Raw genomic sequence first — 24,371 nt, 5'->3', positions numbered from 1 at the left:
GGATTTTTGATTTCCTGTATATTTTATTCTATATAATGAAAATTACCACAATTATTAATGTAGGTAATGATTTTATTCAACTTAAAACATAGTAAATGAAATTTGTATGAGTACGTAATTTAGTTATTTCTCCATACTAAGAAGTATTAATTTTATTCTTACGTAGAACATTAAATGTATCCTCAGCCTAACCAGCCATTAACCTTCACAATTTGCACTACTCCATCAATCAAAACTCACCCCACATCCCCAAGATATAGAGTCCAAATCCGCATAACTCATTTGTTGAATCAAATAGGTAGGTACTTCTTACAAAAATATTCGCTCATCTGATTTCAACGGAACATCCCCGAGGGTCGTGGAATTAACGAATTTGTCAACTGTCAACGGGCAGGAATCTTATTAGTTTTCCGTAGGTTACCGATGCTCTTACCTTTGAATGTTTTTCGTTGAAATAAAAGGTACTTTTTATGGAGGATTTTTCATGATGAACATTTTGCACGCCTCATAAGCGAAGCGTTGAGGTGGGTACTACTGTCACTTCGCGCAAAACATCTGATTTTTCAAACTTAAAATGTCTTTATGTATCATACATTGCACTTGTAAGATAATACATACACACACATATTAAGAAAAAACACTATTTTTAACGTTCATGATATTTTTGATGTCATTTTTGTTATTTAAACTAGTTAAAAAACAGTTTAAAAAAGTTCTGTCTTGGACGTCCGTGTGTCTGTATGTGCGGATCCTTTTTCTTGTTAACACGATAGCGACCGAAATACTTTACTAATCGAGTCTTTTTTTTTCTCTTACGCTTGAGTATGCTCAGGAATAGAACCCTTTCATTTTTCAGGGTCTGATTCGATGTGGTTTAATTGTTATTAAATAAACAAAAATAATAATTAATAAATAACTATTTATTAAAAAAAAATTATGAGGCGTGCACTTTTGGATTTTCCAAATTATTTTTTTTTTCTCTTACGCTTGAGTATGCTCAGGAATAGAACCCTTTCATTTTTCAGGGTCTGATTCGATGTGGTTTAATTGTTATTAAATAAACAAAAATAATAATTAATAAATAATTATTAAAAAAAAATTATGAGGCGTGCACTTTTGGATTTTCCAAACTATTTCAAAAATGCGCCTATAGAAATTATAAATAGGAAGTTATACACCTAGGTGCAAGCTGATCTTCTAAAATATACTATATTCGTTACATAGTCACTTGGATAACACATGCCGTATTTTATCAAACGATGGTTAACATTGCGATCCAAACATAGATTCGGATTTTACGGTGTCGCATCAATTCGATGGATATTGGAATCAGAATCGTGAGCAGTATTTAGTTAATTTACATAGGTAGGTAATTCTGTATTCCGCAATACATTTCAAAAGCACATCAAATATCTATTATATAGAGACATTCTCATTTCTAACAGACATTTAAATTATTGCTCACACTTTTATGTTTATCAAATGTAAATCATGCATCTCGTACACAAACAAACATCGGTATGACTCACATTAAATGTAAATCATATACAAAAGTATAAAAATTGCCAACATCCAGTCACGTAAGCCATACAGTTTTAGAGCGGGTGCCCAGCTTCCAATAAATCTATACATATAATAAAATCGTAGGAAAGTCAAAACTGTACATTGAATATTTTTTTAAAAGAATACATAATCCATGATCTATAATCGATATAGAAGCCAAAAATATAGTTTTTAGAATTTTTGTCTGTTTGTCTGTTTGTCTGTTTGTCTGTTTGTCTGTTTGTCTGTATGTTTGACCGAGCTAATCTCGAAAAGTACTGCATAGATTTACTTCAAATTTTGCATGAATATTCCTAAGAGGTCGGGTGAGGATAGTTTAAACATATTATCATGATATCACCTTCGGGGGAGGAGCTGTGAACCTTTATTTTTTTTTACATATTCCGTGTACTACGACAGCGTACAATCTAAAGACTCATGTTTAAATGTTGGTTTCGAGTAAGCCATGCTATTATCTAGCTTTACAAAATAAAAACTATGTCATTTACGTAATTTGGGCAGAGAAACAGTTAAATGAATCTTAGCAGTATAAAGACAAATTTGAAACAGCGCCATCTATGAAGTGTTAGAAAAATCAAACACACGTTAACTATTGGAAATTAATAATCAAATGACGCATATATAAATGTTGTTTGACAATATCTAGATTGACACTATAAAAATTATGCCATTTAAGTAACTTGGGAAGAGAAACATAGTTTAAAGAATGTAAGTTGTATAATGTTAATTTTGTAACAGCGCCATCTATGAGATTTCGTAAAAATCAAATCAATTTAGATGTTAACACTACTGAATACACAGTTGGAAATTAATAATTTAAATATAATTATATTATTTATTTAACTCTTTAGCCCATATCTTCCCTTCCCTATAAGGTATATTTCGTGTAAATAATAAATATACTACATTTTTTTAAAGTGAGGGTAGATGTTTATTATTTTAAGTAAAACCATGACTAGACACCATTATCTACAGTTAATCTAATATTGATTGCGTTCATTAGTTACAATTTTAAAAATCTTCGTATTTTATAAATTTACTAGCTTACCGCCCGCGGGTTCGTCCGCTTTGTCTAAAACCTAATAAATTATATACTAAAACCTTCCTCTTGAATCAGTCTATCTATTAAAAAAACCGCATCAAAATCCGTTGCGAAGTTTTAAAGATTTAAGCATACAAAGGGACATAGGGACAGAGAAATCGACTTTTTTTATACTATGTAGTGATGTTTATAAAGCAATTGAATGCCATAAAACCAAAAATATCAAATGCAATCTTCGTGTTTTGTGAATTTTCACCATCATGCGTTCCCACAAAAAGTAAGTTGTTACTTATAGGTATTTATTGTTTATAATGCTATCATTATAAAACATGAATTGCTATCAATTCATGTTTTTTGTTGGTAGGTATTATATTACACTTTTAGAATGAAATAATAAAATGATGAATTCTTTTATTATTTTGAGGTGCATTGGGAACAGTAGTTTTTGATAAAATTTTATTTGTAAGTGGCTTTTTTTATAGATTTACAGTTAACTTTTGATTTTGTTATTTACTGATTCAATCTATACATATAATAAAATCGTAGGAAAGTCAAAACTGTACATTGAATATTTTTTTAAAAGAATACATAATCCATGATCTATAATCGATATAGAAGCCAAAAATATAGTTTTTAGAATTTTTGTCTGTTTGTCTGTTTGTCTGTTTGTCTGTTTGTCTGTTTGTCTGTATGTTTGACCGAGCTAATCTCGAAAAGTACTGCATAGATTTACTTCAAATTTTGCATGAATATTCCTAAGAGGTCGGGTGAGGATAGTTTAAACATATTATCATGATATCACCTTCGGGGGAGGAGCTGTGAACCTTTATTTTTTTTTACATATTCCGTGTACTACGACAGCGTACAATCTAAAGACTCATGTTTAAATGTTGGTTTCGAGTAAGCCATGCTATTATCTAGCTTTACAAAATAAAAACTATGTCATTTACGTAATTTGGGCAGAGAAACAGTTAAATGAATCTTAGCAGTATAAAGACAAATTTGAAACAGCGCCATCTATGAAGTGTTAGAAAAATCAAACACACGTTAACTATTGGAAATTAATAATCAAATGACGCATATATAAATGTTGTTTGACAATATCTAGATTGACACTATAAAAATTATGCCATTTAAGTAACTTGGGAAGAGAAACATAGTTTAAAGAATGTAAGTTGTATAATGTTAATTTTGTAACAGCGCCATCTATGAGATTTCGTAAAAATCAAATCAATTTAGATGTTAACACTACTGAATACACAGTTGGAAATTAATAATTTAAATATAATTATATTATTTATTTAACTCTTTAGCCCATATCTTCCCTTCCCTATAAGGTATATTTCGTGTAAATAATAAATATACTACATTTTTTTAAAGTGAGGGTAGATGTTTATTATTTTAAGTAAAACCATGACTAGACACCATTATCTACAGTTAATCTAATATTGATTGCGTTCATTAGTTACAATTTTAAAAATCTTCGTATTTTATAAATTTACTAGCTTACCGCCCGCGGGTTCGTCCGCTTTGTCTAAAACCTAATAAATTATATACTAAAACCTTCCTCTTGAATCAGTCTATCTATTAAAAAAACCGCATCAAAATCCGTTGCGAAGTTTTAAAGATTTAAGCATACAAAGGGACATAGGGACAGAGAAATCGACTTTTTTTATACTATGTAGTGATGTTTATAAAGCAATTGAATGCCATAAAACCAAAAATATCAAATGCAATCTTCGTGTTTTGTGAATTTTCACCATCATGCGTTCCCACAAAAAGTAAGTTGTTACTTATAGGTATTTATTGTTTATAATGCTATCATTATAAAACATGAATTGCTATCAATTCATGTTTTTTGTTGGTAGGTATTATATTACACTTTTAGAATGAAATAATAAAATGATGAATTCTTTTATTATTTTGAGGTGCATTGGGAACAGTAGTTTTTGATAAAATTTTATTTGTAAGTGGCTTTTTTTATAGATTTACAGTTAACTTTTGATTTTGTTATTTACTGATTCAATGCTCATAAAATTATATCGCCTTTGGAAGACGATTTCTGCTGATATTTTTACAACACCACTAGAAAATTGATGATTTGATGGTAAAGATAGTAGCAGCGAGGATTAAGTGGAAATTAGTAATCATCCGCTTCGTCAATTTTTGACTGAAGTTAATGTCCAACGTCCAATGGAAGTATCTCGGGAAATTTTGGAGGATATTTTTCAGGAAGGAGAGGAGGGGCAGCCAACCACATATCAAACGACTACGTTTTAGTACCGAAAAAAATGTTATTCCAAATGAAACGTAAATTTTGCACTCACAACTGTACAAGTAATGTTTTTATTTTGACTTTGCGGTTATCTGATTATAATATTTATCGTTATGGCTATCGAGGTACCGACCGTACTGGGATCAGAGTACATGATACAGTTCATCATCCAGGATTGCTAAGAGCATTTTAACACTGAAAAAGATGTTTTCTTTGAATCGTAGTTGCTTCATTTATTTATTTTTAATCATTTTACATAATATGTTTTATATATGTTTTATATTTTATAAATATAATATCATTTTCATTATTTAAGTAGTTAGATAAAATAAATTATGTAACGGTTTTATAAGAAAACACAGTATATTTATTAGGCGACGGTGATTTCTTCCAGGCAAAACATATTCATCAGCTCAATAAAATTGAATAGTATGTTGTTAGTTATTCTTTAGATTCACAATTGTAATGAGCATTTCCGCAAGCAAGTTGTATCGTAGTTTAGATATATCATAGTTTTGACATATTAAAGTTCCAACAAAACCCTCAAATTTTTGAGTAGGGTTGAGCAAGATAATTTGAAAAATGTGCCGTGTTAAGTATTATAGAAAAGGTTAGTTCGTTGGTAATTATTATTTCTTCTTCATTTACATGTTGTTAGTAAAAATAAACTTTGACTAACAGTCAAAGTATATTTTAACTAATACTACTTAATATCTATTATACCTACTTATGTTCAGTATTTATCTGTATTATTCATCATCATCAGCCCATATACGTTGCTGTAGTAGCATATACGTGCTGGGACACGGGCCTCCTATGAGGGTACAGGCCATAATCCACCACGCTGACCAAGTGCGTGTTGGCGGATGACACATGTCATCGAACTTTTTAATTCTTCGACATGTCGGTTTCCTCACGATGTTTTCCTTCACCGTTCGAGCAGTGGTGATGTTACAACATGCGCAGATAAATTGAAAAATCAATTTATTTCCTGCGCGCTCGCCTGGTCTCGAACCCCGGACTTATATATCGATTCGAAGTCCGAGGTCTCACCACTGAGCCACCACTGCTTATCTGTATTATTATTGCTTGGTAATTAATATATTTTCATGTCGTATACCTAATTATAAACATAAGTTTGATGTGTAATTAGCTGGATTTATTTTTACACACTCACAGACTTATATTTTATGTTAAAAGAGTGTTAATAGTGTAAATCATGATATTTTTTCACAATTAATAATAATCCTTTTTTCTAATGGTGTTGGCATTCAATTAAACCGCGCTGTCGTTTCGTTCACAAAAAGTGATGTTATGAGGAGCATATTCGATCCTCATATCATAAAAAATCTGTGCGAAAACAATAATAAACACGTGTGAGGCCCTCACGGCAGATCGGGGCGGTCTGACGCGAAGTGGGGACAGCGTTGTCATTGTATCGCTCTTGCCACGCTGTTCAACAGACTTATTCGATAGTTCAGTTTTGTGTTAAGACCGCTGTGACAACCAACCCGTGAGACAACCAAACCCGGTCTCCCCTACTATCCCGTGAGACCGAGACCTTCACTGAGAGGGTATGACGTCTCACAGCTGATCGCAAACGGCATATTGTACTATCCCGTGAGACCGAAACCCTCACTGAGAGGGAATTACGTCTCACTACTGAGCACGACAGTCATATTTTATCTCGAGAATCTGAAACTTTACTCAATATGAAGACCGTTTGACAAATGATAGGGTGCATCATAATATTATTCGATCTCTTGAAGATGAACATGAGTATAAGCAATGACTAGAGTAGGGACGCGAATATTACCTCTACAATTATATGAGACAAGAACGATTAATAAGTTTGTTTAATGAAAGATTAAGAATTGAAACTATTCGGTCTCTGGAAACGGACGAATAGCGAGAGGTCTTACTGCAGACAGATTTCGTCATAGTCTTAATGACTTGAGGTAAACAATCTACGAATTCGGTGGTGTGGTCTGACAAATATAAAAGTGGGTTTGCTTATAACCTCACAATTGATTACAGATCATCTTCTGTAAAGGCGTAGTATGTTCTTTTTGTAATGCTTTAAAGTGTAGTAAGGAGTCGGCTTTCATTTGAAGATACACCGGAACCTTTGAAATCACTACTTTTAGAGGAACATACTGTGCAATGTAAACTGTTATTAGACAATATTCGCTCTTATAGTAGCGCGTTTCAAATGATCCTTTGGTGCTCAATAATTATCAGAAGGTCCGTTCATGCTTACTTTTAAGATACAAGGTCAAGTTTACCATTTGATAGGATCCCTTTTGCCTGTAGGCCAACCTAAGTCTGTTTAAATACCTATATTTTGTATTCGACTACAACGAATAGTGGAATACAAGAAATCAGTATTTCTCAAATTTAAAACTGAACTCATTTCACAATTTTAGAACAGGTTAATTCGTATGTATGCAGTTTTAAATCGACATTAGAAGCTTTTCCTCAAGATGGTGATATCGGCACTCAGGAACTCCCTGGACGTGTTATAACGCCCAGGCCACAGTATTACAAATTTTTCCTAAAATAGAGCAACGAATGTATTTTCGCATAGCAACGGAGGGGAACTCGCGGGGGGTCAAGTGACGCGTCACGCGGGCCACTTACCACAAACATGCTTAGTTTGTGGTACCGAGCGCGAAAGAAAGTCATCGTGTTTTTAGTAAAGTTACTATGTTAACTAACGTAATTTAATACTTAAGTACATATTCTATAATGGTGTGCTCAAACTGTTAATCTACATTTAATTTAGATTATTATATTTTGATACTAAGTAATGTAGAATTTAAATCACATTCATTCATGTTTTCTTCAGATTTTAAGATTTTCTTATCAGAGTGTTCAATTTTAATGTAAGTAGTTAAATTTTATAAGAGAAAATAATTAAGAACATACAAAAATAAAGTGTCACGTATTTTTTTTAAACGACGAATGACGAAAAACGACCTAATCGCGGACGAAGTCGCGGGCAACAGCTAGTCTTCCTTCTAAGTGGCATTTACACAGCACATATCTTTTGGAAGCAGGAGTCGTAAATGTCTGCTGAGTGACCCTCAACTCACTGTTAAATGACAAGAGGTTGTGAGCGTTACATTTTTCATTTGTTCAGGTTTGTGTTTGGGAATGACGCAAATCTAATGATTAAAAAAAAGTCTATTTATGGAATTTTAGTGAAACTAGTAAGAATTTTAAATTAAATGTTAATGTTCGATTTAATAATCTACTATATAAAAATAAGTCGGGTTTTCCTCCCTGACGCTATACCTAACTCCAGAACACACGAACCGATTTCCACGGTTTTGCATTCGTTGGAGAGGTCTCGGGCTCCGTGAGGTTTACCTATACTCTATAGCAAAGAAAAGGTGTCTCTGGTGGCGAAACGGAATTCGCCCGATTTGCTAGTTTATTTATAAATACAGACATAAAAATTGATAAAGCATATATACTAAATGACTGTCATTTTAACGCGACGATCTTAGGCAATGATTATAATCATTAATCACATAATTGTTTGAATATGAAATGTATAAACAATACAGACTCCTAATTCTTATTTCAGTATTGTATTTACCACTAAAACATAACCTGTCGTATGAAATATCTTTATAGCTACTATAGCTACTTACCTTTCTGTAAAAACAATCTATTCCCGCAGGAATATTTAATTCCAAGACTCACTTCATTATTCGATAATTCAACGTCAATATTATCATTATCAGCGAAAGTATCTAATTCTGTCCCGCCCTTCAAGAGAACGCTTTATCCAATCCCAAAGTCTGTTTGTCGACATCTTGAAACAAGATTGTTTCCATTATAAAAGATTCCCGCCTCTTTATTTGATTATTTAATATATTCCGGAAATATTGATTTAACCTAATTTTTCCTGAAGGTGTAAATTTATGGTCGCAGGTGTATATTGAATGAATACTTACATTATGCTTGCCTGATCTTGCCATAATCTATTTATTAGCTTAAACTTAAACTTGGGTTCCTAGATTACCTACTATTGTTAAGATTATGGTATACAGTGAAACTTGGTTAAGTGGGACCTGGATAAGTGAGAAACCTCCATAACTGGAAGTTGGAACTCATGCTGAGGTCCCAACACTTTGGCACTGAATTACCTCTGTTAGTGGGACGAGGTAAACCTCTATATCTGGGATTTGTTCTTTCGATTTATCATCATAGTTACCTCTATAACTGAGACAGCGAGTAAATTTTATATGCATAAACCTCTGTAACTGAGATAACATTGTTTACTCATTCTTATTCTACCCTACCATATATTTTATTTAATGATCGCACCTGTATAACTGAAATAACCTGTATTCTCACCTCTATTAATGGAACCCTCTGTAAATGAGACAGATATTTATTTATACCTGTATATCTGAGACACTAGGTAAGTGGAATACCTCTTTAAGTGAAACGACATTGCAGGTCCCTTGATGTCTTACTTAACCAGGTTTCACTGTATATATCTAGTATCGTATATAAATGTTTGCAGTATGAACAATAAAAACTCCATAAACCAAACTCTTAACATTCCTACCAATTTTTGATGAATTCCAACCTGTCCATAGAAACACGAATACGCCCAGAACAACACCATTTTCATGCAATCCTTGAAGGACCACATCAACTATCACACACAAACTTGCATGCGACATCATTTATAACGCTAAAAATAAACCCAACCCAACTCATACCTTCGCGGTCACCCACTAGGAGGTAGGGGGAGGGGGGATACAGAATCACGCCGGCCTTGCGGATTTGTTAACGTATACATTTTTACTCTAACGTGTACAATATTCCTTTTGATGTGTATCTTTTGGTGTGATACAGGGTTGGAAGATAGGCGTGGATTAGAAGGAGATCTTTTTATATACGTTTACAATTTTGGTAACGCATTACTAAATTAGTTATGTTTTTAGCAATAAGAAACAGGAATACGCAAAGGTAGTCGAATCTAAATAGAAACATAGGCAGGCCTTAGCAAAATGCAATAATTTAACAATGCTGCTGCAATTCTAGCGGCAGTGGCATAACAATATTCTTAACTTACAAGAATCCATTTCTATGTCTAAAAAGAGCGTGTGTGCCGAGCACATGTGTCGGAACTGAAACTTCTTTGGCAACATTGAAAAATACTAAAATCGTCGCCTTACTCCATGACGTGACGGTATTGCCATTACGAGACCTTTAAATTTTTTCGCGTCAAAGAAGTTTCACTTCAAAAATAAAAGTACTTGTTATTTTCAACTATGTAGTTCCTAGTAATAAGGTTTTTAAAAGACCAATCCTGTAAGGCTGTATGTAATAGAATTTCACGTATGAATAACAATCATATTCTTAAACCAAATCTAAAGAGAAACACAACCCGTCTTGATACCGTCTGAAAACTATAGATTCTGTACATCGACAAAACACTTAGGGACTCAGGTGCAATATTTAGAGTGCATTGCTATCTCTATACAATATGCAGTTCGTTTATATTCAGGGTGACATTGTTTAGAAACAAATTTGATGGAACCTTCTGGAAAGTTTGGTAGACACCGAGAAAATACTACCTAAAGAACATGACAAATCACTTCATTTCTGGAATATTAAAGTTTATATTTTGTAAGAAAATGTAATCAACTTTTCCATTATCAACATTTATAAGAAAAAATTAGCTTTCCGCCCGCGGCTTCGCCCGCGTTTTCAGAGCAAAACCCGTTCCCGTATGATTTCCGGGATAAAACCTATCCTATGTCCTTTCTCGGGTATCAAAATATATCTAGATACCAAATTTCATGCAAATTGGTTCAGTAGTTCAGGCGTGATTGAGTAACAGACAGACAGACAGAGTTACTTTCGCATTTATAATATTAGTATGGATTTTAAAACATTAGTCAACAACCTGAAATACATCTACATGAAAAATAATATTCATATTCATATAATATTATGTATAGTCGTATAGTCTACCTACTTGTCTGCGTCTAGTCTTAAAGAGTATGTTTTATTTTAAAAAAATGTAATCAACTTGCCCATTACTAGCATTTATAAGTAAAATTGTAACATATTATTATTGTTAAAAAAAAAATAAAAATAAACTTCAAAGAAAGCTTTGTAAAGGTGACTAAAGCACGTATAGTCTGCCTATACGTCGCTACAAAATAAATTATTAAAAAATCAATCCCACGTGGTAGTGATTCACAGCACTTAAATAATACATAGTACAATATTTCGTAAAATCTTACCGCGCGAGCACTTTAAGTCGAGAAGCATATATTTAATTCAGTGCCGTAAAGTACGTCCCCATAAAAATCCCGCTCATGATACTGTGCAGATGAGACGCCAGGCCCGGATTGTATAATTTAATTATATTAATGTCTCCTTTATTAGGAATCTCGAGTTTACTGTTCTGATAATGGCCGTAATGATTTGTCGGTTATGCGTTGCGTACAGATTGCTATTTCGATTATGAGATTAGTTCTGTTTTTAGCGTGTTTTTGGTGCAGGTTGGAGTGTAAGAGTATTATATTTTATGTGGTTATAATTATTTATTAACTATGTAAAGTGGTATTTTAAATTCACACGGGCTTACTTGATAATTGAAAATTAGATATACTTAAAATGAAAATGTATTAAAACTGCCAAAAAAATTTGAAAAGAATTATAACAATTGCATTAATATGTTTAACATTAAAATGCTTGAAATGTAAATATTCAATAATTATAACTAACTTTGAAAACTATTCTTACCTAGCGCAAGCTAAAAATTTAAAGTAAAATTATCAAAATACGTAAGTAAAAATTTTGATCAGACTTATTCAATATATAGTGCTTAAGCATACGTAAAATACTCATATTTTTCAATTAACTACTAGGTACAGTTCTTACTGTGAATCCGCGCCTGTTTACAACGGAAGATGGCCGGGGCGTAGAATTTACGGTTATCGCCTGCCGGGATACCTTCAATCACGGGATTCTTAATGCTTAACGCTCTAGCCTCCATCGAGCCGGCACTGAAAAACATTATACTTACGTATTATTTATCTATATATCATTGTAGTGACGTCATATTTAGTTTAGGCACAGAATAATAACTATAGTAGCTGTTTAGGTTTAAAATGCAGGGTTTAATAAAGTCGTTTGGAAGACGTTTGTTGATGGCATGCACTTTCGCAATTTTGATGACTATAGTATGATTTGAAAGCTTGAAAAATACCTAGATAAGTTATAGAAGTAAGTTAATAATAGATAAAGTTTTATAATTATTGTCATGTTTTAGTTATTATGTCGAACACAAGTAGATAAGTAAAGTAGGTTTATGGAAAAACATTCATGTTGACATGTGAACTATAGAAATGTGAATAACAACTGTTTCACCGTAATTTAATAAAAACTTCATATTATATGGACAGTTTCAATAACTTTTTAATACTCAAATTAAAGATTTCTTACATACTTATAAAATCTCGTAACATCAGCGTTTCGCTTGTTTCAGTACTGCGCAGTTATCTGCAGTAGGTAATAGCCGAGTTAACTGAAACGCCAGTTAAAATGTTACTACCCTCCAGATTCTTTTTATTTTTAGGAGAGCTTTTAGGGCTCTGGAGATTAAATATCCTAATGAATATTTAGGTACAACAAGAGAGTTTTTAATTATTATCTATTGAACAACGATACGGACAAATTTTTAAATTTTAATGATACCTAATAAGTATCTAGATATATTGTGGGATATAATGAAGGCTCTTTCTTATAAACGAAATTTTAATAGTTCACTTTTCAACTAGTACAGATGATTAAAAACGTATTAAAATGAACATGATCATTATTTTAAGGTCTATCCAGCTAAGGGTAAAATATTCCTATCACTAAAATTATCAAGAAAGATCCTGTTGGATTAAATCCTCATACCAATATCAAACATTTTTACTTGATCGTGAATACAGTAACTTTCATAATCATCTCATAACTCTCAAGAATACAGAACTCAAAATTCTCAAAACATTACAAAACCTCAAGGAAAATAAACCGCATCTCAACGGCAAAATCTTCCTTATACAGACTCCTTCAAACTGAGATCTCAATGAATCGTCGATAACCGACCCGAGGGAGTCTTGCGAACAATTACGGGCACCCCCTCGTAATTACGCTCTTGCGAAGATTTTACACACTTCCCGCGTATTACGTGAACGTTGTGATATTTTGATTTGGTAATATCATGTAGAGTGTGATATTTATAACTATTAATATCTAGAATAGAGCGACAAAACTAAAGAAAAATGGCTCGTAAGTGTTAGTTATCAGTAAGTGAAATATATATTATAATGTATTAATTTATAACTTATACGGTCTACTACCTAGTACGTAAGAGTAATGAATTTTCAAACCGAATAAATATCACATTAAAATCGAATCTAAAGCTCTCCTTTCTCACAAAATATGTACCTAGGTATGTTGTCTGCATACATTATTTTATACAATGTACCTACCTATTTATCATATATTTTCAACCTGTAACCCTAAAGTTACAACATGAAAGAAACTTGCAATACGTCCCACATATCAACATAACAAAACACACACAGCCTCACGAATAACATGAGCGAAAACAGCAACAAAAGTGAAAAGAGCATCTAAAAATCTGCTATCAAAGATGGAGTAACGAGCCTCAGCTCTGATTTCCAATTCAAAGGAAAATTGCGATCCATAACGCGAGGGGGGTCCCCCCGTTGCTATGCAACGCGGGGAGGAGTCGCTGAAATCACGGCCAATCGCACGACAGATATAAATTGGTGCGTCATACTGTCGTGCAAAGAGAGGAGGTACCTCTCGTTCCCTCTAATGAAGTCGCCGCGGACCCCTTGATTGAAGCGGCCCTTTTTCAAAATACCTAATTGTTAGGTATCGGTGCGCTGCCGTGATTTGTTCTTGATACTGCTGTAAGGGCCAATGATGTAACCTTTGGACTATGATTGTATGATATAGTTGTGTAATTGAGCTGGTAATATTGATACTTTGACATTTATTCGATTGGATATAACTTGCCTTTTCTATACCTCGTTAAAATAATTACAGTTTTTTAACGTAAATAAACGATATAATACGAAACGAAACTATAATAAATCGAACTAGTTAACATATACATAATTCATTAAGTAGATAATTAATTTTTTACTCATATTTTATATTACATAGCCTATCATTATTATGTACTATGAACATGAAAGTTTAATTTACGGGAAAATTTTTCGTTGAATTTTTCACAACCCTAACGACAGGTCGACAATCTTCAGTACACGACGGATAAAACTAAGCAATAACCATATCCGCAGAATCACGATACATAAACCCGTAATATCCGGGTATGCCCGGGCGATAAATTGTCCGGCCGGTATCCGCCACGCATCCGTAATGCGGCCCCGACTTGGCACAGATTACGCGGACGTGTATTAATACGCGGACGTGCCCGGATATCCGCATATTCAGGGCTGTCGACACTATTAAATCATTGTCTTGAGATTACACATAGTTCTGAAAATATTACTAGCCAGCTACAAAATAGTCGTACGATATGATTATCAGAATTTTTCTTTTTACGTCTTTCTAACGACTTATTTTCTGATCCTCGTTTACATGTTTAATTTATATGATGCATACTATATTAATTAAATAATAACTTCCTCACACATTTAGCTATAGGTACTTGATGAAATAATAATAATTGAATGTTTATTTAATCCTTTACTTTCCGAATTCCGACCTACCTAATATAACATCTCTTAATATGTATATATAAATCTCGTGTCACAATGTTTGTCCTCAATGGACTCCTAAACCACTTAACTGATTATAATAAAATTCGCACACCGAGAGATAGGATAGTTTAAACATGTAGGTACCACGGGTGAAGCCGGGGCGGACCGCTAGTAATAAACATGTAGGTACCACGGGTGAAGCCGGGGCGGACCGCTAGTAATAAACATGTAGGTACCACGGGTGAAGCCGGGGCGGACCGCTAGTAATATTATAATCTTTAAAACTACACATCTTGGCTTCATCAATTCTAAGTTATCTGTAAGGTTCATTTAAACATACATGTGACGAGCAGTTGACAGCCCTGCACCCTAACCCATCCCCCGTGTCAGCGGATCGATACCCGGATATCCGGAGCACGGATTATCCGGACCATTCCATTGGAACGTCAGCGTGATTGCGATAGCCATCATATCTATGTAGCAGATACTAAATAATATTGATCTATAAGAAGTAGACTTGCTTATTAGTTATTACATGCTTTGTAACTTTCTTAAAGTACATATTAAATATTATGTAGGTAGGTAGGTAGGTACTTCAAAATACTTAAGTAAAGCATTTTTTTATAACACTGCAATCCTATCCTACTAATATTATAAATGCTAAAGTTTTTAAGGATGTGTGTGTGTTTGTTACTCTATCACGCAAATACTACTGAACCGATTACAATGAAATTTAGCACACATATAGATTTCCGCCCGCGGCTTCGCCCGCGCAGTCAAAGAAAAACCCGCATAGTTCCCGTTCCCGTGGTATTTCCTGTCTATGTCCTGTCTCGGGTATCAAAATATCTCCATACCAAATTTCATGAAAATTGGTTCAGTAGTTTAGGCGTGATTGAGTAACAGAGAGACAGACAGAGTTACTTTCGCATTTATAATATTACTTAGTATAGATTAGGTTTTAGACAAAGCTGGCGAAACACCGGACGGAAACGGGAAAACTAGGAAAACAAAATATAATTCAAAAGATATGAATCAATGAATTTTCCTCCATTCATAAAAGGATTGATCGCGCCTGAAGATAGCTTTAATTTACGGGTTTTATTTACGCGTTGTTCCTCAATGTTTAAATTCCATGAATTAAATTCTTCCAATAAAGAATATTTTATCCTTCCTTTTGAATATTGCCTTGTAGGTACTATATAATTTTAATTTTGATACAATTGTTGGCTTTATAGGAAGTTCCTCCATATAACAACATTTCCGTATCTAATGCTATGTATTCTAATGCTTAATAAACATTACTGTAGGTAGATACTTTAATAGAGAAAAGCTCCATTAGTCTATTATAATTAGAAGTAACTAATTAATGCAAAAAAAACGTATAGATCAGCAAAATATTCTGCGTTAAATTTTCAAATACTTACACAATTATAATTAGCCTTAGGTAGCACATGCGGAAATAAAACAAAGTAATAAAGAAAGAGAACAACAAATTATCAACAAAACTTCATAATTCCACACCTACTCCTTTTTAACTACTCAATTCAATACTTCGTAATTCTAATTACACATCTTCCCTTTTTAATCCACCTCATTGTCCACAGGCGAAAAGCCGCACAAGTGCCAAGTGTGTGGCAAGGCCTTCAGCCAGTCATCGAACCTGATCACCCATTCCCGCAAGCACACAGGTTTCAAGCCATTTGCCTGTGAGCTGTGTGGACGCGCCTTTCAGCGTAAAGTGGACTTGCGGAGACATAGAGAGACGCAGCACGCTGATCTGCGTAATGCGCAGCATATGCCTACGCATACGGATGTCCATGCTATGCACCCGGATATGCACGTACCGGATCATAGGATAGGTGAGTTTTTAGTATATTATTGGTACTTTAATTGATAGCTGATTTGGTTGATACTGGATCACTTTCATCGTCTGTGATATCCTGATCCCTTTCGCACATTCGAAAGAATACCTATGCAATTTTTCGAATATTATGTGCATGCACATTTTACATCATAATCAAAATTCCTTGATATTGCAGGAAACTCAGAAATAAACAGAACTACTAACTCAGAAGTAAAGCTTGGCGATCTGTGCACAAAATAAAGTTAAATATGTATGTGTTTGTGCATTTTTATAGATGTATGGCTTAGTATACATCTTCATTGTTCACTCGTCAAAACAGTTACATTTAACATGGCACATAATAATATGACATAGGTAACCCTTTTAAAATGGCGCCTTCCAAAAACCATGTGGCTACTTAATCTCTTCTCGTCTTACATTTCACATACCTATTTGCTTTTACATCACAAGACACATGTTAACAATATATTCTATCACAGATATGCGTCCGCACCCAGAGCTGCGGCAGGACTACCGAATCACGCCGGTGCCGCCTTTGCAGCCACTACCCTCTTGAAGCACGACAGCCTTCGCGCCATGGCGCTGAGGCTCTAGCTAATACCAAAGACGTTTGTGATCCGATGTTATACAACAGATGAAAATAAGTAGGAATTTTTCTCGGAAAAAGTTAGAGATTTTTTTTATTTAAGACGTAATGGTAACCAAAGAATGCATAATATGTAACATACTTAAATAGTTTTGTAATTGAACATTATTTTCCGTATTCATCCAAAGGGTTTAAAAAAAATAGAATAAATAATATAATAGTTAGGTCTTTATTTCGTTGATTTTATTACATTTTTTTTTAATTATGTGTGTAAAAAAAAATTATCAAGCACCTTCAGCTATTGTATAACATCACTGTTTAATTAATGTAAGTATCTAAATTAGTAATTACAACGAAAAAAATCACTCTATCTTACTCTAACACACAAATATTGTATAGAAAGCGTGAGATAACATGATTTATCGTTCTTCAATTTATATAAAGAATAATTATATTAAAAATAAAATGGCCTAAGAGGTATGTTACCATTGAATAAGTAAAAAGATTCGTAAGGCATGTAAGCATTCGTAAGGAGTTTTTGATCTCAGGCTAAGAAACATAATATATATATGAATAATTTTCCATTTAGATTTTTATTATGTCCTAATGTTAGGTCATAGGTTTTCGATTAAACGATAACTGTACTTTACTTTCATTCCTCTATAGTTACATATTAATATATGTACTTTATTTTAGGACGAAAAAGATAAAATAAAATAATGCATAACTAAGTACATGTTTTCTAGATTTACTTACAATTAATTTTTTCCATATTTCTTTTAAGAATACTAAATAATAATTATTATTTTAGTAATTTTTTAAATGTTTATTGGACTGTTGGATCCATTCCACATTATATTCCATACTTTCCATTCCAATAAAATATAATACGGTTAGAATTTTATTGTAACATTTTTTTTATTTACAGGGAAAATATGTTTATCATTATTTTTTACATTAACAACAATGTGTAAGTAATCAATTTTATTAAGAGTTTTATATGCCGTAAGTATAAATATTCCATTTATTTTGCATTCCAAATAAACATCACCAAAAGACATTAGCCATATAAAATACCAAAGATTAACAAAAATTTTGAATTAATTGATATAGAGATTTTCTGTTTAAAAGATAGTTCTTGTAGGCGCTTTTACCCTATCCTATTTTTACCTATCAATTTTATCCAAAGCCTATAAAAAGTAATTAGTTTTTGTCAAATATAAAATTTTATTTTAAATCTACATTCTTGTTATTTTGTACATATTAGAGTTAAGCCAAAGCTACACGTTACGTCTGGCTTGTCAAGCAAATTTGAACAAGCATAATTTTAAAACTACCAACTTCTACAAAGACATTAGTTAAGCTTAACAATTTACTGTGTAAGTGTATCATCTATGTATACGTTAAATAATATAAATGTACATAGATTTTAATGTAATATACCGAAATTATATCGAATATTGCTAGGAAAATTGTTATCTTTGGACTTATTGTTTATTTATGTGAAATCCATTAAAACAAGCATCCAGTTTTAACATTATGGTATTGAAATTAAGAATAAAATATTCCCAGTACGTTTTTTATACACCTACCTTTTTTCATAAAAAATACTTTTATATGAACCAATAAAATCTTGTTATTTTTTCTTTTTCAATCCCTTTTTCTGGCAAACGAATTCATTACTATATTTTGAAAATTGTATCCAAAGAGTTAAAGTATTCTAAAAAAATAAACACATTTAAATCCATTGTCTAAATTGAATTTTATTCCGATAAGTAATTAATGTAAATAAAATATTATAATATAGCACTAATTAAAAACTGTTTCCATCATGTATGTATGTCAATTCTTTTTTTTGTTTCAACTAAAATACCGTATAGACTCATATTTATATTAAAATATAAACCTCCGAATTCTAATCACTTCTTTTAATTATTAACAAAAACAAATGTACAAAACTTACGTATATTAATTACGTAGATAAGCGTATTATTATTATTTATATAATTGTTACGAGTTAATCATAGTACAATTATTTCCTCATTGTTTTAGATGTTTATGTTAGAATAAGATTTGTCTCGACATTTTAAATAAGTATGTTACACGTGTATATAATGTAAAGCTATGAACAGATCCAAAGAAATCGTGCAATCCTGTGTTATTATAATTATTATCACTTCAATAAACGATGATATATAGCAATGTTGTTTTATTTTTATTTCTTGTACGTAAAACTACCTTTTATGCACCTCATGGTTTTATATTCAAAGTTATTTGATTATAATATATCCTACCAAAAACAATTTCATGTAAAATGTTGCCAAGATCCGAAAGAAGAGCTTGCATTCTGAAGAAGTTATTAGAAGTTTTACTATGATGTCTTAAAGCAGTATTATTTCCAGTGTGGGAAAGTGATGACGCTAGACCACCTATAAAGCTCTGTCATTTTTACAAACTGGAATTATTACTGCTTTCGAAATCATGTCTCATGTAGAGCCAAACATCTAACTCTAGTTAAAATATGTGTTTCGTTATAACTAAAAGATCTATTGTAATAAATGAATTAATGTTTGATCTTACGCTCGCGTCATAGTTCGCAAAACCACCAAGCCACATATTTTAACGAAGTAGAGTTTTAAAGAATAGAAAAAAATCGAATACAAAGCGGTATTCATCCGTGAAGTATAAGTTTTTATTATTCTCACTATAATGAACGCTAACAATGTTTAGTATCTATTAGATAAATATTTCCAGGGCTATAACAATAGCATAGATTACTTAATAAATAATTAACAGAGTGGTCTAATCACAATGCGTTTTCACCAATTGAAACAACATATGAAAATCAAAATTTTTTTGCACCCTCATTTTGTCTTTCACTTTTTAATTTATATCCTACCACCACCATTATTATTTTTAAGAAACAGAATTATGCTAACAAGCCTCAATTATAGCGATGATCTTAATTCGATTCCGAGAGCGTAGAGTGACTTCTCCAGTTACAAGTTGGGGCGATGAATGTAAATCGCTTTATATCGATTTTCCATCCAATCTATTTAATAAGATAATGTGGCTCGTCTCCTACGTATTTTAGCGTTTTTGTATTTTGGGTAAAATAATATCTTAATAAATCGATTTGCTGCATGTATATGCATGCATCATTACGACATGTGCAGTAAAATGCAGAAAGAGTTTTTAGTTTAAGAAGGTCGAAATTGAAACTGTAGGCTCCATGATGCAGCATAGAAATTCGATTAGTATTTAGTACCTAGGTATTACTCAGTCTATTGCATGAAACATAATGCCATGTTGTGACGAATTACACATGTTTATTTTTTATTTTTTATTTTATAAGGTTTCAACGATGCCATTGCCATATTTTAATAGAATGAGGACAAAACTACATAGCTTTACAAAAATTGAATAGTCGTAAGATAAACATTGTTAGACATATTATATAAGGCAATCCACCCTGTATCATCTACCTATTCTTAATACATAGGTATACATAATAGGTTAAAGAATTACTAACAAAACGTGGTTATTTTGAAAAGCAATCAATTGTAATCGCAATGTTTGTTACCGTTCAATATGTTTGAAGAGCGATGATGGATTTCTCATTAATGTAATGGTTTCATTAGATAATAGTTTTTAATCGGTCCACTTTTATAAAGTACGGAAATGGACGTCATCTCTATAAGCGACTTGCAAACTTAAAAAATATCATTATTCTAATAGGATTCTGATAAGATCATTAATGTTGGCAAAAATTGGTAGGCCCTGGGTTCCATCGGCGGAAATAATTAAATAATAATGCCCTTCTTATGTACAAAAGCATAGTTTTATGTGATATAATACATATAGCTACATTCATCTTTGTCCATAATATAATTTATGTAAAGTCTCGTGTTTCTTTGGTAATTATTAATTAGCCATCTATGCCTCTTAAAACCTAATCTTGAACGCAGAAGGCAAATGAATTTTCGCACGTTAAAAACCAAATGAAAAAGAGCATAATCATAAGTAGATGAACACATAGGTAATGTTGTACCTATTGCATTTTAAGATTTCAGGGGCCTTAGACAAAGTAACAATTAAAAAACGATAACGAAGTTAGAAAAGGAAAAATGTATGGGATTGACATTAGATAGACCACGTGATCTAACGCGGCGTATGTCAATCCCATACATTTTTGCCTTTTCTAACTTCGTAATCGTTTTTTAATTGTTACTTTGTCTAAGGCCCCTTGATTCTATTATTTAGGATAAATAAATAAATGTAGAGATATATCTTTTTCTTCGTTTGTTACGTCAAACAAAAATTATATACCAATTCCACGTCAGCAACAAAAGGTTTTATTTCTGAGCCCATTCTCATATAATATTCTATCACATACTAAACTCTATTTGATTACAGCTTCTGCGTAAGACACTGAAATAGATTTGGAAATAAAGCTGGGCCCTTTGTCTCTGGGGCCTCACGCTAAACGCCTGTTATCACGCATCAAAGGGCCGGATTGTAGTTTCCTTGTGAATAAATGTAATACATATTATAATCTAAGTACATATTTTTATTTGTCTTCTCCTGAAGTTGTTTAATATGCCTGAAAAATAAATTAAAATATGTTAGTTGTTTGTTGAAAATAAACTCAAAGAGTTGTTTCTAATCAAATTAATATGTGAATAAATTAAATAAAAAATCAGGTTCCACCGAGATTTGAACTCGGATTGCTGGATTCAAAGTCCAGAGTGCTAACCATTACACCATGGAACCGGTATTTGACTTAGAAGAAAACTTTAAACACGCTTTGAATAGAACTTTGTTTACCTACAAATTTAAACAGGTGTTTTTTCATTAAACATTCAGTTATTTGGTTAAATCTGATAGCAATTAAATCGATAGTGAATAATTTATTCATGCATGCATAAAACATGCGGTTATCAAACATTTTTGCTCTGATTATATTATAAATAGCTCAAAGATAATTCATGATTACAATCATTAAAATGAGATTTACCCATTTTATAGGATTCTAATAGTATTTTAGACACATGAAAAATTTTACGTATGATACAATTCGCAAGAGAATAAAGGATATAAAATACCTCACTAGGTACCTATATCTATTAAAATTTAAACATATTTTTTCAATAATAAAATAAAATACAGCCTTAAATCCGGCCCTGGCCCAGTCAGAATCGCCACTCATATATAATGCAGGAACATCCACGTGCGTCTCGGACGCAATCAGTATTGTGAATAATTGATGCGCGCTCCGACGATGATTGCGTGGCCCCACGAGATTGAGATTTAGCTCAATGCGGCCCTGGCGGATTTATTAATGAACGAAAAATGCGAAAAATGTATTGAGTTTCGATTTCATTATTAAACTATATTTTGTAGAATACTAAGAATTATATATTGATTACAATCATTTTATTAAGAAACCCGTATTGAGTCTGTTGTCTGTAAATTATTTATAAAATAAAATCAATCAAAATTTTAATTTTAAAGCGAATAAAACTATAATCGAATATCTGTATTCTGTACATTTTTATTCATATATTATCTACTTGTTACTATAACTTGTATATCCATCCATTGATAAATATCCAACAGACTTTTACTGATCGAACCTTCCATTGTTTTTCTACCCACTGTACAAATTCGACAAATTAAGTATACCTATTATATCATTTAAAAATCTACATAATGATAAAAGAATAAACACATATTGCTGACCTTCATCTGCCTTTCACTTCACCTTGTGACCTCACACTTGATAAGTGAAAGGTCTACAAATAAGTTTCTCGATTTAATAAATTTCGTATACGGTTCCATGGTGTAATGGTTAGCACTCTGGACTTTGAATCCAGCGATCCGAGTTCAAATCTCGGTGGAACCTGATTTTTGAAAAATTAAAAAAAAATACCATTTAATTCACAGTAAATAAGAACTTCTAAAAAGTTATGTTAGCAAGTTTTACATTTTTAAATTGCTTTCGTTGTTTTAAAGTAGTTTTTTTAATTAAATTATGTGTAATTTATTGGGATTTAAATTAAATATTTTAAAGATTAATTATTACTCTGGTTGCAAGTATCACTTATCAGACAGATAAGTTCATAAGGTGGCTTGTCATTTACGTATTGTACTTAGGGCCGATTTTTCAATGCTTGGATAAAACTTATCCGTCCAATAAAGTATTGCACGATAATATTAAAATGTCACGAAAACTGTCAAATACGGGCAATTTAAATACGTTTTTAAAATGGTAGTTTTATACATTATTCGACGAATAAGTTTTATCCAAGCATTGAAAAATCGGCCCTTAGAAAGATATTATAATCAAAGAAATTTATTAACCTAGTATTGTGTGACGATAAAATCCATAATTTATTAAATATACAAAAATTAAGTACCAGGAAAATTAAATTAACACTGGAAATTAATGAGAATAACCGATACTTTTTCACTGCTTTCATTTTCTGAAGGAAATTTAAACTATGCCCTAGATACTTGAATTAATAATTATTAATAGGTTATTTAAAATATGTAATAGGCATACAATCGAATAAGCATTCAATGTATTAGTGTTCCAAAAATCAGGTTCCACCGAGATTTGAACTCGGATCGCTGGATTCAAAGTCCAGAGTGCTAACCATTACACCATGGAACCGATGATAATAGTAACAAAAGAAAAATTCTAATACAACCATATTTAAACAGATGTTAATACCAATAAGTGGAAAGCATATAACTTAAACAATAGGTTTTCTACATATTATTATGTTTGCTAACTTAATCGCGGCTTTGTCTAAAACCTTACAAAATGATATACATACTACAACCTTTCTCAAGCATCACTCTCTCTATTTAAAAAAAACCGCATAGAAATACTTTGAGCAGTTTTGAATATTTAAGGATAGGTAAGTAGATACATAGACAGACAGACTGATAGCGACAGAGACTTTGTTTTATGCTATGGTATGGCCATTTATATGCTCTATAGAAGTAAAGTTTATAAACGCCTTGTAAAATTAAACAAAATATACGGTTCCTACGATAAGCTTAATGATTGGGCTGATTTTTCAATCCTTTGATAAAACTTATTCGTCGAATAATGTATAAAACTACCATTTTAAAAACGTATTCTAATTGCCCGTATTTGACAGTTTACTAATATTATCGTGTAATACTTTATTGGACGGATAAGTTTTATCCAAGCATTGAAAAATCGGCCCGTGTAACTT

General features: G+C 32.1%; 1 protein-coding gene, 1 long non-coding RNA gene and 3 other non-coding genes across 5 annotated transcripts in view; 3 read left to right on the top strand and 2 right to left on the bottom strand.

Moving 5' to 3' along the window:
- sens-2 (zinc finger transcription factor senseless-2) overlaps positions 1 to 17,207 on the top strand; it is a 55,284-nt gene extending 38,077 nt beyond the window's left edge. Inside the window, exons 5-6 of the mRNA XM_089709226.1 lie at positions 16,276 to 16,530; positions 17,015 to 17,207. Coding sequence (XP_089565352.1) covers positions 16,276 to 16,530; positions 17,015 to 17,091 — 332 coding nt within the window. The 3' untranslated portion in view covers positions 17,092 to 17,207. The remainder of the gene's footprint in view (positions 1 to 16,275; positions 16,531 to 17,014) is intronic.
- LOC149490773 (uncharacterized) overlaps positions 1 to 24,371 on the top strand; it is an 819,148-nt gene that overhangs the window by 703,075 nt on the left and 91,702 nt on the right. The window lies entirely within an intron of this gene.
- TRNAQ-UUG (transfer RNA glutamine (anticodon UUG)) lies at positions 21,823 to 21,894 on the bottom strand. The gene has a single exon. It is a non-coding gene; the product is annotated as a tRNA-Gln (tRNA).
- Positions 22,955 to 23,026, top strand: TRNAQ-UUG (transfer RNA glutamine (anticodon UUG)). The gene has a single exon. It is a non-coding gene; the product is annotated as a tRNA-Gln (tRNA).
- TRNAQ-UUG (transfer RNA glutamine (anticodon UUG)) lies at positions 23,726 to 23,797 on the bottom strand. The gene has a single exon. It is a non-coding gene; the product is annotated as a tRNA-Gln (tRNA).

This window comes from Colias philodice, chromosome 2 (genome assembly GCF_061535455.1).
Source record: "Colias philodice isolate Cphi_HAF_F1 chromosome 2, ilColPhil1 Martin Lab GWU primary, whole genome shotgun sequence".
NCBI classification, from domain to species: Eukaryota; Metazoa; Arthropoda; class Insecta; order Lepidoptera; family Pieridae; genus Colias; species Colias philodice.
The sequence above is the reverse complement of the archived record's forward strand: the minus strand, read 5'-3'. Positions and strand labels throughout refer to the sequence as shown.